The following is a 20008-nucleotide window of genomic DNA, read 5'->3' as shown; positions in this document are numbered from 1 at the left end:
TCATGTCGCAGTGATGGCAGCCGCCATCACCGAGAGCGATAGCTGCATGTTCCTCGCCCAAGCAGGAAACACATAACTCGTGGTGGTCCCCGTCGATGAGCGCGGCTCGGCAGGAGCCGCAGGAAAAGCGAGACATCTTTATAAAGACGCTCGTGCTCTTTTGTGAGGAAAAAGCGTGTGACGCGGTAGGCGAACACACACACAAAACACACACAAAACTGAAAGGATATATCCACGCCGGAGAAGCGCAGCAGGGAACGGCGGCTGAAGGCGGCGAAGACCAGCGGCTTCAGGTAAGGGCTCGTCCTGCTGAGGTGCTTGTATCCAGACGGCTGTGGTGGCTCGAATCAATCCAGCGATGCGTGCAGCTTCGTTGAATTTAAGAAAATCGGCGTGTTAGACAGCTATGCTCGTATTTATAGGCCTAGGCCACGCCTGTTTGGGCGGGAGGTGACGCAGAAGGGCGCGAAGCGTCCTCATTGGTCAGCGTCCTGGCCTCGCATAGGCTGTGCTTTTCTGGCAGAGCAGCCAATGGGTGAGCTGTATTGCTCCGCCTAGGTTGTATGCTTCAGAAAAGCGTTTTACAATATTACAAAATTAAGGATTAATTTTTGGCTTCAATCTCGACAAAGAAATATCTTTCCCGTAGCGTTCTTTCGACGCAGTACGAGAGAACTCTACGTAAGAGAACACATGGGGTGTTAATAATCTTTCAGTCAGCCAGATGCCAGTAAAAATGTTGTTGGTGGTTATTGTTATTTATTTGTTGTTGTATTTTAGTCTGGTGATTCTGTCCCACAGTCCAGGCATTTGCCTTGAGGGCTGCTCTGCCTGAGTGATCTCTAAGGGGTGATGAGAGAGAGAACAGCAGGCGCCCTCCCCGATCACTCCTCTTATATAACATTCTCTTCATGTGAGAGGATGAACCCAGAAGCTCTTTACCACACTTTAAACTAGCTGATTTTCCAATAGTCTCAACCACTGATCTGCTGTGTGTATTCACCAATTTATTATAAGAGTTTTACTGCTAAACAGTCTCCAAGCGGTTTTGTGTTGCAACCATCATTCTTTAGAGAAGAATGAGTGCATTGTATCTATCTCCAAGAACCCAAAATGTAAAAAAAAAAAAACCTGAAGTGGTGAATTGTATTAATTTGTGGTGCTTGCCAAGGCGTGCATCACTATTGCTGTTGCTCATGCTTAGGGGTTTGCTCAAATCCCCAAACCTATTTATGAAACCTTGACACGTAACTTGTTTCAAATGCACGTAATGTATGTGTGTACATACAATGGTATTTTTAACTCGCAAAGGACATAGAAAATGTGTAAAGTAGTCAAAACAGCTTCTGAAATTCCTACATTGCACAAAAACAGGTAGAATATCCTTTTTAGGGTCGCATCTCGTGACATCACATCCTGTTTTTGGTTCGATACCTAATTAGTTTAGTAAAAATGATTTCTGAAGGATAATTTGACTGAAACCTTGGAGTAATGATGCTGAAAATTCAGCTTTGACATTACAGGAATAAATACAATTTTAAATTAAATTAAAATTGAAAACTTAATTACTTCCTTTTTGAGCAAACAGACTTCTTTCAAAAACATTAAACAATCTTAAGAACCCCAAACCTTTCAATGTTTGTGTACTTAAAAAAAAAAAAAAAAACTTTAGCAACCATTTAGTCAGGCACAGAAACCAACCAGAACACCCTTTGCTACCAAATAGCAGCTTGTTAACCACCACTCTGAACACTTTAGCACCTGCATGGAAATGATTGTTTTTCAGTCTATTTGATAATTAATATATTCATAATTAACATTAATCATCCTAGATGGGATTGTAGCTAGTTATTGCCACTAGAAAGGGTAAATATCTTTAAGTTTCCTGATTCGTGTTAATCGGAGGAAAAGTGATTTAAGCCCACAGCTTTGACAAACCTCACAAAGCATCTACAAGTTCTGAATGAGTACAATGATGTTTTTTTATGCAGGAGCACAGCAGCAGCAGTTCTATTGGAAAGATTGAGCCTATCTCTCCTGTGAGCCCGGTGCCCATGGAGGCTGACCTGGACCTGGTTCCCTCCCGCCTCTCCAAAGAGGAGCTAATCCAGAACATGGACCGTGTGGACCGGGAGATCACCATGGTGGAACAGCAGATATGCAAACTGCGTAAAAAACAGGTAAGCTTCTTCACCCCAGTTATCTTGAAGCTGTAAATATGTTGAGAAATTTAGATGGCAACTCTATGAACCCTCAAATAAATGTCCCCGCCAAGCACATTCTGTCCATTTATTTGCATAAAGGATCCTAAAATCCTTTTTTCAGGAAAAGTTGGCCTTCTAAAATAAGCACCAGGAAAGCATTGCATAGCTTTTTATTTAGAAGAGGACAAGGATTTATTTCTAAGTACAGCTCAGTAATAAGCACAAGTAGATACTTTTCATCCACGGTGGAGTTAGTGTTATGTAATCTGGACGCTTTGAGTCTGGTAGCAGTAGTAGATGAGTGTGTGTGCGGGGAGCAGAGTAGTGATTATTGTGTGGTTATTGCCTCAGCAGGCCACACGGCTACAAACACACTTCCTCTGTTTCCTCTCGGTCTCCTTCCTTCCTTTTTCTCTCCCTCTCAAGCTCTCTCTCTCTCTCTCATTCTTGGCAGTGCCATTACTCAGTGGTCTACTTCAAACATTAATGCAGCAGTATAATTTTAGGTCACTTATTTCAGCGGAATAATTGCATCAAGTACATTCAACTATTATATGTTTTAATTTGCACACGAGTAAATGTATGTATAATAAGCAGGGGTGCACATAACTTTTTCAGTGAGTTACTCAGGTGAGTACCAGGAGATGGTGTTTGGTACTCGCCCCATAATATAGCGTGGCCACAGCTGTCAATCATGACGTCACATTCCCGTTTTTATAGCATAAAATAACTAACTAAAACCAAACTAATTAAAAAAACTAACACTTAAATTTACATCAGCGTGAAAAAAAAAAACGACCTAAAATGATAGAAAACACCTTTGGAAAAGATTTATTTAAAGTATTATTTGATTGTTCAGATATATTTATTTGTATAAATTAAATCTAATTAATCCTTATTAAAGATATTAAACAGCAGTGAATTTTCTCTTTTTATTTTGTTATTTGATCAATATTAAGTGTACAGAAGGCATTAGGTTTATTACGCACTGTCACTTTAAGACCGAGTGTGCAGAATGCAGATCCAATTGCACTGATAATTGTACGTTCTGTAAAGACATAACCGACTGTGTTTACGTGAATGCTCTCCAAAACTGACATTTAGACATAATGTTGTGTGTATTTGTCCATTCAGATGCGAAAGAGAGCTCAATTCAGTCCTTGCACGCAGCGCGCTGTCTAAGTATGTGCAGGACTGCACGCTTCGGGTCGCGCGCGCGTGTGTGTGTGTTCGCACAGAAAAGCATACCGAATAAAGCTCTCTTTCGCGTCGTCTCTCTTATTCAGATCTATCCATGTCTGCTCTTCTCTTTATCCCAGGCGTTTTTTAACGATTTGAGACATGCATCAAGCGCATGCCAACTCGTGTGCGCCGGGTAGATCAGCACGTTACAATTCAAATGTGCGCATCTACCCCAAACGCAAATCAGTTCTGACTGGATCTCTTCCCCAATCGTCCCTCCCTAATTTCCGTCTAGTTTTTATTCGTTGACGTGGTCGTCATTTAAAACGTGAAAAAATTAAATTAACACTGCCTATGTTGCATTTTGGCGACAGTTACCCCTAAAGTACGCAAAGGCGCGTAGTAACACAAGTGGCATTACGCATTCCTGATTTTTGTCGCGCATGCGTACCTGCGTACCAGTTATGTGCACCCCTGATAATAAGACTATTTTATAAGGTTGCATTAGAACCTATTCTCTGATAGTTCTTTTTTTTAATCTGGGCCATTGCAGAAAATATATAAGCAGACCTTGTCTTCTTGTAAAACAGACCCCCCCCCATTCACTTGAGGTTTTGGACCGTGTCCAAACTGCTGCTCAATTAATCGAAGCCACCTGCGCTCCATGGGCTAGTCCATTGTGGGGTCGATGGAGGATTGGAGAGGGAGTGAAACAGCTTTGAGCCCGAGTGGTTGTAGAAGTACAGTCACGCTACCAAGAAAAATGAACCTCTCCTCATCTGCCCCACAACCCCATACTGTTTTTTTCTGAAAGATTTGGCATCTTTTTTCAGTGAGGTAACGGACCCCGTCCATCTCTCTCCTCTCCCCTCAGGTTTGCTCCAAGCATTAAAACATCTGGGGCAATTAAATGGTGCGGTAAACTTTAACGTAAAGCAGAGGAGTGATGAAGGGAAGAGAGAAGTGAGAATATCAGATTACCGCGTTTGTCTGTCTGTGAGCTCGGCGGGACGGCTCGTTTATTTTCTTTAACTCAGCGCGCACACACATCGTCTTGATCCTGCACTAGAGCTGATCCATATGAGTTTGGGCTTATGTTTGCAATGAGGCCCATTTCAGGATTTCATTGCAGCCAGGGCCTTTGTGTTTGTGTGTGTATCTGTGTAGAAACTGAATTTTTTTGATAATTAATCTTTGACTATTATGGTGTCTCGCTGACTCTCTTAGCTAAAGCGTTAGTGCTCCAAAGAGCTTTGTTACTTCTGATACGAAACATAGTCTCATCTTTCAAATTATGTCCATTTTATTATGAAATTCAAACAATAAATGGTGTTTCGACGCTCTTAAATGTGACTTGACAGATCGCTGTAGTGCCTCAGTTTAAGCGGCAGCCAAGAGCACAAGTCTTTTCTTCCTAATTATTACAAGTTATATCTTGAAAAACATACATGAATTCCATGTATGAAGGTATGTTGAAAGATGCAGTACAACTTACCGAAACCTGTCTCATGTAATCACTTGTTTCAACCGTGGAAAAATGCCAAACCAGAGAGGAGATTATTTACTGTTAACTATAGGCTATATGCATGTTTGAATACATTTCCCATGAAGACAAGTGCTTATGAAAACTGCTTTTGTGCATCTGTGTTGTATACAAACATTTCACTTTTTATTGGTGTGTAATTATTATCTGAAAATAAATAGCAGTTGAATATAATACCTCTGTTGTTAATTGTAAACTCTAATATGTGACCCTGGATCATAAAACCAGTCACAAGTCGCACGGGTATATTTGTGGCAATAGCCAACAATACATTGTATGGGTAAAAATTATAGATTTTTCTTTTATGCCAAAAATCATTAGGATATTAAGTAAAGATCATGTTCCATGAAGATATTTAGTAAATTTCCTCACAGTAAATATATAAAACATTTATTTTTGTGAGTGAATGCAGCACAATCACGAACATAAATGGACAACTTTAAAGGAGATTTTCTCAATGTTTAGATTTTTTTGCACCCTCAGATTCCAGATTTTCAAATAGTTGTATCTCGGACAAATATTGTATCTGAATCGGCGGAAACATGTAGTATCGGTGCATCTCTAGTTATTTTATTTTGTAATCTTTGTCATTTATTTTATGGCAATTTATGGCAGTCGCCGTTGTTAGGAAGGTCTTTCATGCTCTGTATTTTCTTTTAGCAACAACTGGAGGAAGAGGCTGCGAAACCCCAGGAGCCAGAGCGCACCATCTCACCTCCACCCAGTGAAGCCAAACACCGCAGCCTTGTCCAGATCATCTATGATGAAAACAGGGTGAGAACAAAAACACTCACTGCACATACTGCATCTTGTATACTGTGTGTGTATATATATATATATATATATATATATATATATATATATATATATATATATATATATATATATATATATATATATATATATATATATGGGGTGGATTTTCACCCCAAAAATGGAAAAATACCTACAAAGCTACCTGAAAAACGAAAAGTGTACCTTGGACAAAAGCTGTTTTAAACGCAAAGGGTGGTCGCACCAACTATTGATTTGATTTAGTTAAGTTAATTGATATAAAATCTATTAATGACATTATTTTTGAAAGCCTCCTCACTTCACAGCAGTAAAGCGTTTCTTCAAGCGTCTTGTGGAGACTTAGCCAAAGTTGTGAATTTAGTCTGTATTATTTTCTGTTTCTTCATGTAATCACAGACAGACTTGTTGATGGTGAGATCAGATCTCTGTGTGGAGCCTACCGGCTGTTGTCAGACTCCTTGTGCATACAGAAATCTCACAGGATTATTACAATGGCACAATAAATGTTTGGAAATGTAAACTGATATTTCCTATTGACAAACTATAGCTAAATATATAAAAAACTGGCTTAAAAAATTGGTGGGTGAAAATACTAACGTGTTGTATAATACTAATGTATGTGTTAGACAAGTACACACATTTTAAACAAATGAATGTTGATGTTCAGAGAAAATCATCTCTGGTCAGACACAGGTAAGTCAAACAGCTGTGACAGATCTTAATGAGAGAAACGAGCTGTTAAATGTGTAATGAGGTGCTGCAGTCAATTGGTGGTGAACTCAGCCCCTCCACCACCATATGACTCAGAGACAGTCCATTATGCTGAATCACACCACTTCTCTAGCTCCAGAGACTCTCTCAAACAGAACCATTGGCTAATCATAATTCTCACACCGTATACTAACATTACTTTGCTGTTAAAAGCATAATACATACTTGTTAATTTGTATACAGACAGTACACCAGAATTAGCATGTACTACCTTGTCATACATTTGTGTATTAATGCGACAGACTACTGCAACTCTGCTGCATATAAGCATTAGGCTCTAGCTGGAAATTTTGACATTATTCCTTGCCTGTACTTTTCTACAGTAAATTAAGTCAAAACGGAACCTTTACAGAAAATCCAAATGGAAATAGCATTCCATCTAGGCTCCTTTTAAATACTTTGAGGCACTATGATTTGGGGTGCACTACTCTTAAGCTTGCATATTATATACAATGGATTCTATGTAAATTAGGATGCAGTTGTGGAAAGTCTCACAGTATGCAATGTGTCTGTGGTGCTAGTGGTCCCTCTAGTGGGGAGAGACTAGAGGATTAAAGAAGAGAGTCTCAAACCGGGGGTAGGGCTTATATATAATATATAACATTTATTTGCATCTTATTTTTTTTGAGAAATTGACTTCAAGTACTTTGTTATTAACTTTGTTACTAACAGATATGTTAGTAATGGAGTTTTGGCTGTGATAATCTGTTAACATATGATTATAAAGGCACAAAAAACATGACAGTTATTTAGTATTTGGGCCATCTGAGAGTCCACTATGTAGCACATTTTATTTGTGAGTGTGGTGATTGTTTATTTTATTTTATATCTTCTCTGGTTGTTGCACCTCGTCTGCGTCTCAAACCACCTCCTGAGGTTTGAGTGATCCGATTACTGGCTATCTTTTTGAATGCGCCTTGGAGGTCATTTTTGGCACAACATTTCTGCACACCCTGCTGAAAGCTTCATGTATCTCCATCATAATTGAATCTGCCTTTTACTGTTCTCTGCCTCAAGTGTATCCAGGTCTGTACTTTCGTTTCCTCTGTCAGGTGGTTCTGGCTTCTGTCCTGCTGTGATCTTTTAATCACACCCTCCATCTCTTAATCCATTAAGGTCTCTCATGCTGCGATACTGCTGAAGAGAGCTCACTCTTTCCTGCTCTCTTCCAGGAAGCACTCGATGCTCTCTGAAATCCATGAGATAGAATACAGAAGCTAGTTTTGTTGAGCTGCCATTATCACGCCGATTCACAGTGGGAGAGGAAATTGTCTTATTAAAGGTGCCATGTTCTACAGTACCGGTTTGTTGTTTTCCTTTGAAGTGCACTGATAATGTTGGACAAGATTCCAGCAGGAAAACAGGTTTTGTATCCTTTCTCCCTGGGAAATAAAAAAGCTCATTTGGCTACAGTACCTTTAACACACCTCTATGTAAATAACTTGTTATGATTATCTAACCTATTTGCATTGGGCAAATCAATGAAAAGTTTGCTCTAACAGTAAACTAGTATTCATTAAAATACAAATACTTCATAAAGCAAGCATGCATGCATATGTCAACCAAATGAAGACAGATATTTTTTGAGTATTGCTATATCATAATTTAATTATTTCAATTAAACTTTGTCATTTTAAATTTGCACCTACATATGAAAATAAATTGAATTATTATTTGTATAAATATATGTTTTTTATTTATTTAATCAGTTTTTAGAATAATATGTACCTATGGTTCACTTTATATCTTAATGTAGTATTATGAATAATTAATAGTAATATTATTTAATAATTTTAATTACATTTTGTTACTTAAATATACTATTTTACTATTTAAATCTACTATGTAACTTAAATCTACTATCTGCTATTTAGATAAATTGAAGAAATAATTAATAGAATGATCAGTTATCAGTGCAGCTGCTGTTTGCAGCCCTACTTTCAGTATATTAAATGAGTGGTTCGTATGTCAGGGCAGCTGAAGTTGCTGTATTCTTAATAGTTATGTAAATGTAGGCGGTCATAATTGTATGTGCTCATGGTTGATGTCATAATCAGTGATATTTGAATTACTCTAGTTTTTATAAGGAGTGTCCCTAGTAATTGTGAAAGCAAGGGAAAGCCTGTTTTCCATCTTGCGTCCCCTTTAAAATGATGACAGGCTGATTGTTTACTTATTTTGTGAAGGAGATTGACTATTTTAAATATGAGCATTTTATCTGGTGATCAGATCTGCTGAATGGAATTTTTTTATCAGAGTGTGAGTTGCTCTTAGTAAGGTCATAAACAAGAATATATTGCATAGACTAGGTAAATGAAGTAAGCGTCAATGGATAGTAGAAAGTGCCCTATTTATCCAATCTCAGTAATGGAATAAAAGCACCCTATTATTTTTAGAGGGTGCATTAGTACCTGTGTGTGATTATTCTTAAAAGTTTTCAGTTTTGTTTGCGCGAGAGAAAGATAATGTACTTTTAGGGCTTTCGGTTTGTATGTTTGTGTGGAAGAGACACACAAGCCACACAAAACTGCCAGCAATCTGCTGCTTTTGTCACCATATCCCTATTAGGTCTCCTTTTTTTTTTTTCTTGCTTTTTCTCTGTATTTGAGCAGGACAGCACAGAATGTAATAGATTCTTCTTTCTTTATTGCATCTAATTGGATTACCTCCCCAGCCATCTTCCCCCCCATAAAGAGAGGGGAGAGAGGTAGATGGCAGAGGGCAGCGAGTATTCTGTTGAGAGCTCTATTAATAGTACATCCCTTATACACTTGCTTGTTTATGTGTGTGCGCTAGAGAGAGTGTAAGGTGTGTTGCTGTGGTGATGTGCTGCTGACATGTGCGCCTTGTGTGTTTTTTGAACAGAAAAAAGCAGAGGAGGCTCACCGGATCCTGGAGGGACTCGGACCCCGAGTAGAGCTGGTGAGTCCACATTTATCTCTTTACTTCCTTTTTTTCACATATCATCCCTATATAAATCCCTATATTTTTCCCCAGCAATCTTCTCTATTAAAAATAACTTAAGGTGTCAGCTGATCCCAATATATTAGTTTATAGCAGTATCAGCTCAGCTCGTGTACTTGCACAGTGTACTTTGCAAAGAGAGATGGGGTCATGTGTCACATTAGCCAGTTATGTCAGAGTTGACATTGACAGGGTCTTCAGTTTGCCATCATGTTCTGTGACAACATACATAAAAATTATCGCAATATTTTAATATTTAACACGTTTTTCTAAAATTAATGAGCTGATTTCTCAAATCATAAAAAATCATAAAAAAAATGCACGTGAGCTTCACATTTGAGGTGTATGAAAACCGACTGCTGTAACATGACCTCCACAGTGTGAATTGAAATATGAACTCCTTCAGCCTGCGAGTCTGTGTGACTACATATACTGCTGCCTATTTGTTAACAACATGGCTGTTGACCTCGTGCAGAAGCGTTTGGCACAACTCCACTCATCATCCATTACATTAGAACCCAAACAGGAAGTGACCTCCAATGTCTTGATAATAGAGATGATAGAGCAGCCTTTCTAGTGCCGCCCATTTGATCAAATGCTCAGGACTTCTGTGACAGAGAAGAGACTTACTGCCACACATCCATTTTCTTTCACATCCAAAATCCTTCACTTGACCTCTCAAACGAGTGCATGATGATGATGATAGCAGAAGGTTTTAGATGTGGTGTTGGAGAGGACAATCTTCTTTGTGTTTCTTGTCTTGGCTGAAAAATGGGACGTTAGAAAAAGAAAAGTTCTCCCAGAGCTGGGCTGCCTTGATGTGACCGCGGTGTTTGTGTGTGTGAAACTGAACTCTACTGCTTTCATCTGTCTCCCCTACAGCCTTTGTACAACCAGCCGTCTGATACCAAACAGTACCATGAGAACATCAAGATGTGAGTATGCCTCTCTCTGTGTCCCTCTCTTTCCTTAAAAACTCAAACAACTGTGTCCACAAAGAGATATATAAATCCGAAGCTTAACCAATTACAAATCATGCTTCTTTTCCATCTCAACTACTGCAGTTTATAATTATTGAGAGGCATAGAGCCCAATTAATATTCTAATATTGTAGTTCCTTATATGTTTGTTTGTTTAGTTCTTCGTTTGCAGAATTAATTTGTTCTTCGTAATTTTGCTTCTGAGGCCTGTGCATCATGCAGCTGAAGACCATTTGGGGTTTTTGAACCGTTCTCTTGGTTGCAGCGAGAAGCGCAAAAACATTTATAAAATATTATCACTTATTTATTGTGGCTAACAAATCCCCTACTTCCAATTTTCTGTAATCCTTCAATGATGTTTTGGCTTATTTGGCCTAATATTCAGACCGGCAAATGTGTGCGTGAGAAAGAGAGAGAATACATATTTCAACCTCTGAATTTAAGCTTTTGTACTCAGGAGTCCTTTATTGACCTGAGCAGCACCAATGAGAAATATTTGTGTAAGAGGTGATGTATGTGTAGATGGGCGTTGAGCTGCATTCTAAGTTCCAGTGTGTCTCGTACAGCAGTTAACAGTGCCACCTCTGCAGCTACACAATTAATCTCACCCGCACACATGTGTGCATTAACCAACCATTTAAAGAGATCTAAGTGCACCAGTAGTACATGTCAAATGCACAGTCTGAGAAATAACTGAAACCACACACACACACACACACACACACACACACACACACACACACACACACACACACACACACACACACACACACACACACACACACACACACATGTAGGAATCAATCATTAATGCAGGATGAGAGTAGATTAATGGTTGTGACCTTTGTCGTGTAAGAGGTTGGCGGCCAGGAATTAATCGGTATGGAGTGAAAGAATTAAGGCTGATTACTAATCTGACCTGCATTGCTAGCTAACTAACTCACTATGACCCAAGTCATATCTATGGACATAGAGGTGGGCTCTTTTATCTTAGGCCAGTATGCAAAATGTTTATGATTAGGGTTCCTTTCTATCACATAAAGCTCACTGATATGTAGACTTGGGCTTAAAGTTCTCTTGATGTGTGCATGCAAATATTGCAGCAGAAGTTTAGAATTGGCCATAAACTTTTAACTTTCCCCTTTACAGAAATCAGGCAATGAGGAAGAAGCTCATTCTGTATTTCAAAAGAAGAAATCATGCTCGGAAGCAGTGGGTAGGTGATAGCATTCAAACACACAGCAGCACAGTATTGTTGGAGCTCCCTGTACCTGAATATTAGGCAACCAGCATATAGCTATCCATAGAGGTGGTTGAAGTGATAATGTCATTGAAGTTATTGAATGATAGGGTGGTTAAAATTACATTGGAACTGTTAGCTGTCAGTAATCAGTTTAATTTTAATGTTTCCTCTCTTGATGACTCTCCTGCAGTGTACACACTACCTATATTTTGATTTTCATCCTTTACATTCTGACTGGTGTGCTCAGGAACAGAAATTCTGTCAGCGCTACGACCAGCTAATGGAGGCCTGGGAGAAGAAAGTCGACCGCATTGAGAACAACCCACGCCGCAGAGCCAAAGAGAGCAAAGTGCGGGAATACTATGAAAAGCAGTTTCCTGAGATCCGCAAACAGAGAGAGATGCAGGAACGCATGCAGAAGTGAGTGGTCATATGCCATCTTGAGCTTTGGAGACTTTTGCATGCTCATCATGTCTGTTTTCAGAAGCTCAGGCTGATAGAAATGTGTTAACGTCTGTATTTGTGCGTTTTTCTACAGTAGAGTGGCTCAGCGAGGTGGAGGTCTGGCCTCAGGGGCCCGCAGCGAACATGAGGTTTCTGAGATCATCGATGGCATTTCAGAGCAAGAGGTAGGAGTGCAACTTCGATAAACGCATAGTGTTTCCTGCACTGCTTTTCAGTGTCAAATCTACAGCACCACAGCTGATGATTACACTTTACCATAGTTGTTAGCTTGCAGTCTGAATTTGATGAGATACGTTTTTGTTAAAAAAATATCTATTGAAATATGAATCAATAAATCAAATCTTATACCATTCAAAAGTTCAGAATGGTAATAAAAAAAAAAAAAAATAAGTTTTATTTACCAAATACACATTTAGTTGATCAAAAGTTACAGTAAAGACATTTCTAATGTTACAAAAGATTTCTATTTCAAATGCTGTTCTTTTGAACTTTCAGGAATCCTCAGCCTTGGTGAGCATAAGAGACTTCTTTCAATACATTAAAAAAATCTTACCAACCCCAAACTTTTGAACGGTAGTGTATGTATGTTTCTTAAACAGTATTGTATACACTCAGGGGCTGCAAACGATTCTATAGGAAATGCTGTTACACACAACAGATAAGCATACTCTTGAAAATAAAAATGTATGTGTGCCTGTCTGGAAAGTGCACAAATATCAAAGTGACTTTAAAACTCAAGGTCTCTTGCACAACAAGGAGGGTTTTGTGGCTGATCTACTTCCTAAACTCAGACACAGATTCAGTGTCCACATATTTGCTTGTTTCTGACTTTGCTTGTGAAATGACTGTTTCTTTTTACATATTTATTTTTCTTCGCCTTTCTTTCTATTTCTGCAGAACACAGAGAAGCAGATGCGTCAGTTAGCCGTCATTCCTCCCATGTTGTTTGATGCCGAGCAGCAGAGGATAAAGTTCATCAACATGAACGGGCTGATGGACGATCCCATGAAGGTGTACAAAGATAGACAGGTCATGAACATGTGGAGCGAACAGGAGAAGGACACTTTTCGTGAGAAGTACGTTCTGCGCTCATTGTGTGGATGTGCATGTTGATTTTGCATGAATGAATGAGGAGTTGTAAAATCTATACTAAGATGTATCAGCATGTAGGACCAGCAAGAGCTTTCAAGAGCTCAGCAGTTTTTGTGCATGTGGTCGTGTTTGTTAGAGGTGCAGTGCTAGGTAAAAAAAAAACGAACAACTGAAATCTGTGCTGATGCTGAAGTAAGCACGACTACTTCTCCAGTCATCTACAGGCCAACTGAAAATGTCATGCAACTGAAATAAACATGCAGTAGTTTTAGTGCCCATGAGCTGTCCTTAGTTTTAAAAGCTTAAAAAAGGACAAAGAAGTGCTATAAAGCACTATAACAGTAGCCCATATGAATAGTATGACTTATAAATCTGTTAGTCAACATGGAAAATTCACATGACAAATTTGAAACAGTTGCCCAAAATTTTTTAAATCTTGCCCAAAAAAATGGTGTATTTTTATTGAAAATTTGCTAAACAATGGTAAATGTGACCACATCTACACCTCCTCTGCAATAAAAAAAACAAACATATACACCATTACACCACTTATAGTTCACGTTTGACTTGACATTGTAGGGATGTGATGATATGCACATTTTAGCAGATAGATTTTCACTTCGCATCACTACCCATTTGATTTTAATGTGGCAGCGGAGGGGCTCTGTAAAGCACTGGGTCATGGTGCAGAGGTCAGCAGCAGAAGGAAGTGAGAGAGAGCGATCTAGTCTAGTTCTTAAGCATGACTTTTACTGAGTGGATGAGGAACCTTGCCAGACGAATCCAGCTTGTCACGAAAGTCGTTCAAATAATGAAATGGATAAATATAGCATTTGAAGGTTGTGTTTGCTCTGTATCACAGCTCTTCCTCTCCCTCACTGCAGGTTTATCCAGCACCCAAAAAACTTTGGCCTGATAGCCTCCTTTCTGGAGAGAAAGGTACACCTGCGTCTTTATTAATACCATCCTCTTCATCTCATTGTTTGCACTGCAGGCTGTGTGCGCTGCATGAATATGAACTGAGAGTATGAGCAGAACGAGTAAGGTTTGAAGTGTTGTGTGTGTCTGCTCACAGACGGTGGCTGAGTGTGTCCTGTTCTACTATCTGACTAAGAAGAATGAGAACTACAAGAACATCGTTCGCAGGAACTACCGTCGCCGAGGCAGGAGCCAGGTAAGCTTGAGACTGCATCTCCCATCCTGCACTTTTACACTTTAATGCTGTGTTCCATTCAAAGTTGTTTAATGAAGCAAACCACCAATGCTACTATTTGTTTTTGAGGCTGACTATCAACAGAGAAGATCATTATTTTATACATTGTAAAGAGGTTTATTATTGTGTACTGTTACAACTTTGAAACATTAATATGTTTTTAGCTTAAAGCGACGACATATACCAGCATCTTTGCAAAATCAATTGTAGACTTCTGCAGGTTTATGTGTTCAAATTAAAAGTCCCACATCAAGTGGTTTCCTATTGCCAAGTAGAAAGCTGGAATTACGACTTTCCGAATTTAGTGGAACACAGAATAAGCACTGAAAACCTCAAGGATGTTGTCTATGGCATCATGCTATATTAAATAGTATAAACATTGTTTATTTGCTTGTGGTTCTGTCCACTCATTTACAGCTTTTATGTCATGATGGTTATAGTGTTTATAGTGGCAGTGTGAATCTGGCTTGTCTTTTTAATGAGTTTGCGTTATTAAAAATGAATCGGCATGATTCTATTGAGTATCACAGGCGCACACCTCAAAGTGAGCTCAAACCATATGAAGTAATTATCCAGCTCTCTGCCCTGTCGGAGTCCGCCGTGATTCTCTCCTGATCTAAAACACACTCATTAATTTCTGTACATGTGTGTGAGAGAGATCACGCACACAGAGAGTCACGGCACTGTTGCGTCGTGAATGTATGATTGTTTGTGTTTTGGTTTAGAGAGAGAGAGCAGAAGATTGTTAGAAAGTGAGCTCTCCCTGTGTGTGTGTGTGTGTGTGTGTGTGTGTTGCCTGCAATAATAGCAGGCTCAATAAAAGCTGATAGAATAATGAGCCCACAGACCAAACACATTTGTTTTACTGGTCTTCTGCTGCCGGAGCAGCTCTGCTCAGGTCATTAAATATTGCCTGATCTTAATGGGCTCGCATTAAAATGCTCTCAGCCAGTGCCACAAACACAGAAAGCGAGGGATATAGCGGGATGAGCCTGATGGGTGAGAGAGAGCATGAACAAAAGGGAGACAGAAAAACAGAAAGCAAGTTACAGTATGGCTGAGTGCATCTGTATATGTGTGTTTAACTGTGCATGAATAACTGAGTGTGTGTGTGCATGCAGCACTGTAATGAGGGATGTGGGCAACTGACGTGACATCTAATTGTACTGAAAAAGCCCATTCAGTTTTATCTCTTATATTGCTCAAAATTATCTATTCCGATTAAAAGTAAAATGTGGAAACTATAATATAGTGTGGCAATACTCATCATGTGAAATACAGAAATGTATCAACTTTTCAGAAGTTTGGTGTCAGTATTTTTATGTGATTTATATGTATTAAGATAAAGATATAAAGGAAAAATATATACTAATAATGAAATAATTATAACATATTAAAAACATAAGCTAGTCTAGATATGAAATAGTCACCAATTATTGAGTCTTGCCATTTTTATGCAATCTCTTGGAGTTCCTTAAAAATGTTGCTAATCAGGATCCCGACAGGAATTAGGCTATAGGACTTGTTACATGCTAAACTCCATCTAAAACTACTCTAAACTGTTTTTCTTGTGTTCATTATTAATTGAAGAGCCTACATGGAATATATTATATTTACTTGGGGAAAAACTGAATTGGCTACACCATAGAGCCCTGCACGGGCCAAAAACTCCAGCCCTAACCCGACCCTGGCCCGTGGTGTTAAAGCCCTACCCGGCCCCAACCCGACAACGCCTGCAATTTTTCAGCCCGAACTCGACCCGAGACCAACATCAATATCACTTTAAGCTCTTTCTGACACATGCTCTTTGATGCGCTCTCTCTGTCGCACGCTCTCTGCTACACGCAAACACACACAAGTCACACGCTACTAAGAGGTTAAACTTTTATTATAGGCCAGAAACATCATGCCCACAAAAATTGGACAGACATTACAGAGAAGCATAAGCATGCAGTAGAGAAAATAGCACTATGGGATCCAACCCCAAAAATAAGTAAATAAACAGCCTACCTTTCTTTGCTTTCAAGTAACTGAAGAACAGTTTTCAAAACAATGTTCAAAAAGTATAATAATGTTAAATAATATTAATCGGAACTTTTATTAACTCCCCACGCTCCAACTTCTCCCTGATCCTCTGCATGGTCAACTGTCACCTGTTAATGCAAGTGAGTTACATATGTGTATTGCGTTTGTGTTGCTTAGGCGTCGATGTATAATATTTATAATATAATCAATATAACAATATTTCATACACACAATGTGACGTGTGCTCTGCACGTATATTATGGGCACAATGAAAGGAGAGAAGCTAAATAAGCCCGAGCCCGATCTGTAAAAAAAAAAAAAAAAAATAGCCCGAGCCCAGCCCGATTGGGCTTAGCGTGACGGGTCCCGACGGGCTTGCAGACCTCTGCTACACTGCAGGACCATTAAAATGAAGTAATGAAATATTCAAAAACTGGTGAAAAACACTAAAATTATCTTATGCAAAATCATACATATTAAAACAAAATCATGTTGGGAAAAACATATTGATGTCTGGTTGTCAGCTTCCTGTGCGTACGGTTATTTGAGGGATTCCTGCACTCTTTCACTCATCGATCTCTCTCTGTCCTCGGTCCCCTCAGATTCTGTCTCTGTCCCCTCCCCCTACATCCTTCTGTCATCCATTTTCCCCTTTCGCACTAGCCATAGTGGAGCATATTCTCTCCTGACAAAAATAGATGGTTTATGGGGCCTCATAACTCAAAATGGAATTCTTATGTGAAGGTAAACCCAGATACATAGAAGTGAGACCTGGGTGAAAGGAGCACCACTTCCTCTGGGTGTTTTTTCCTCACTGTGCTTATAAAGAACGTCCTGGTTCTAGACAGCTTTTTGGGCAATTTAGATAGTTGAGCTTGAATGGACATTTTCTATATACGGTAATCAGGATGTTAGCTTCATTTATGCCTGCAAATAGGAGAGTTGTGTATTTAGGTGTTTTGAGAGGAAGCAAAGTTTTTTTTTTTTATCCTTTTTTTTATTTGCTGTGTTTTGATTGGCTGTGCTTACAGAATAACCAACAGACACAGCAACAGGTGAACCGTAACAACCAGGAGGAGAAAGAAGAAAAGGAGAAAGAGAAAGAGAAAGAGAAGGAGGGAGAACGTGAGGAGGAAAAAGCAGAAGGAGAGGAAAAAGAGGATGGCATGAAGTGAGTATCTTTCTTTCTTTTTACTCGTTTTCTTTTCCTCTCATCTCACATCAGTCTGTCAGCTGTTTTTTTTTTCTCTCCTTGCGTTTTCTCTCATCGAATCCTTTGAACCTGTGGCCTTACAGCTTGTTTTTCTCTGTGATTCAGCTTAAACCGAGAAGGCACAGTTACATAACCGGCAGGTGGAAAAAGCATTCTGCTGACTTGCCACTCAACGCTGGTGCTAAAGTCCTCTGATTCAGACAGAGCTCTTTTGAGGCGTTGCGTGTCACAGACTCTAGGTTAAAACTGTGGTCTTGTAAACTGTCAGTAATAATAATAATAATAAAAAGTTATTGTATATAAACTATATACTTATTAAGATCTATTTAAATTGAATATGGTTTAGAGTAATAAACAATAAAGCATTCTAGTTTCCACAGAACAATGGCTATGCACAGATGCAGGTTCTGTATCATTTCAGCCTAATTTTATAAGCTGTTTCTGAATGCTAGTTCATTCACAGGTGCACACACTATATGAAAATACACCAGGGAAGTACAGGTAACAGTGTATTATTCTAAACCAAACCTGTGCAGTCAGCAGTGCTGTAGGGTGTGATTAGAGCACATTAGCACTGGCCCGAATACACAGCCCTCAGTATGCACCGCAGGACGCCAGCTATACATTAAAGGAGTACATTAAGCCGAGTCTGTGCCTTTCTCTGACTTTTCCCCCATGATTCTCAACCTGCGGGCACAGCTGCTGCTCCTATATTTAGTACTGTATCTGCAAGATGGATAATGTGCAGGTAAGATAAATGAGGGTCTGCTCATCCCACAGCCACTTCCTGAAGGTGTGATGAACTCGCTATAGAGACAAAATTAGCATAGTGTTCATATATGTGCATTCTTTTTCTATTGGGGTGCTCAGAATTTGGACTGCAAATTATTTATTAATTCATAATTTTGGAAAGTGTTGAGATTAGACAGGAAAGCACGGGGTACAGAGAGAAAGGTATGGGATCGGCTAAGGACCTCGAGCCGGGAATCATTGCACTATATCGGAGCGCTGACCACGAGGCTATTGTCTCCGACTCAAGTTGCCTTATTAAAAAAACTAGGGAACACCTCAAACTTTTCAGCGAGAATGATTCTGATTTTATTACATTTAGTGTAAATGGAGAAAGAAAGTGGACATGGTCAAGCCAGTTGAGGCTCACGCAGCCTGTTTGTTTGTAAGAGGTCTCGTGGAGAAATCAAATCAAGTGAGCTCAACAGCACACACAAGGAAACTAACAGTAGCTTCTAGAAACATACTGCGTTAATTTTTTTTAGATATATGTACAACATAATATAGTTATAAGTAACTTCACACTACCAAGAGTGCTGTTTTCCAGAATATCCGCATGATTGCAAATGCCATTTGTTTTATACAACATTTCAATAAACCAGTGGTTAATATTAAGTAAAGTACATTTTAGACACTATTGACTATTTCACAAATGAAAATAGTTCCAAACAAAGCCACAGCAGAACTGTTGTGCATGTCCGAGCAACACACAGCAGTGCTTGCGTTACGGAATGATTCAATGTTTTTTAACGAATCGGGTGAGTCAATGATTTAATGACCCATTCTTAAAGAGTGTTTCGTTTTTTTTTTAAGTTTTTGAATGAATCAGCCATTTGAATGAATCAGTGATGCATATTTAATATATTTATTCAATTTTGGGGGGGAGATCAATAAGCAGATTTTGAAATTAACAATGTGATTACTGCATCAGCAAAATGTAGTATGCGACTTTGATAATGATTTTTTTTCTTCTGTTCTCGCAGAGATGACACCTCTGGTGAGGACGGGGAGGAGAAAGAGCCTCCTGTAGCTGTTAAAGGCCGCCGCACCGCAAACAGCCGCGGACACCGGAAAGGACGAGTCACCCGCTCTATGACCAACGAGCAGGAAGAGAACACTTCACCTCTCAGCAGTGAGCTAGGTTAGCAAACACACTCGCATACCGTTGACTTTTTCAGTGGGTCACGTGTTTAAATGTGTCCTTTGTTTTGTTCTCTGCAAATTAACCGTGCACAACCTTTTATCGTACAACATGGTCCCATTTTAGTTTTTTATAACTTCACTTTTCTATTTTCCCCAAAATGTGATGACATTTCAACAGCAATATTAACAGAACAATAATGATCCTAATAATGAAATACTGTACAAATACTTTTTTAAAATTAGAAAACATCTGTCCCCTCAATTTTTTAGATATCAGTGGCTCATCTAGCTTAGCTAAGAGTGTTCTTGTACTTTCGCTGATTGTTTCAGTTAAACGTATTAAAAAGGTGCCCTATACTTCAGCGTGAGGGTCTAAACACGGCCTG

At 39.1% G+C, this 20008-nt stretch overlaps 1 protein-coding gene across 7 annotated transcripts in view; it reads left to right on the top strand.

Annotated features, from left to right (window-relative positions):
- The window catches only part of ncor2 (nuclear receptor corepressor 2), a 109922-nt gene that overhangs the window by 59583 nt on the left and 30331 nt on the right, over positions 1-20008 (top strand). For 4 of the 7 annotated variants that reach the window (XM_079638496.1, XM_079638494.1, XM_079638499.1 and 1 more), the window contains exons 5-16: positions 1992-2180; positions 5590-5703; positions 9361-9417; positions 10342-10394; positions 11589-11655; positions 11930-12102; positions 12221-12311; positions 13045-13223; positions 14124-14178; positions 14315-14413; positions 17509-17648; positions 19463-19620. In XM_079638496.1, the coding sequence (XP_079494622.1) occupies positions 1992-2180; positions 5590-5703; positions 9361-9417; positions 10342-10394; positions 11589-11655; positions 11930-12102; positions 12221-12311; positions 13045-13223; positions 14124-14178; positions 14315-14413; positions 17509-17648; positions 19463-19620 (1375 nt within the window). Of the gene's footprint in view, positions 1-1991; positions 2181-5589; positions 5704-9360; positions 9418-10341; positions 10395-11588; positions 11656-11929; positions 12103-12220; positions 12312-12642; positions 12658-13044; positions 13224-14123; positions 14179-14314; positions 14414-17508; positions 17649-19462; positions 19621-20008 lie in introns of all 7 variants that reach the window. The other 3 variants (XM_079638495.1, XM_079638497.1, XM_079638493.1) reach the window with 1 other exon arrangement.

This window comes from Phoxinus phoxinus (genome assembly GCF_949152265.1).
Source record: "Phoxinus phoxinus genome assembly, chromosome: 15".
NCBI lineage: Eukaryota > Metazoa > Chordata > Actinopteri > Cypriniformes > Leuciscidae > Phoxinus > Phoxinus phoxinus.
Note: the sequence above shows the minus strand (reverse complement) of the source record. Positions and strands in the feature narration are given on the sequence as shown.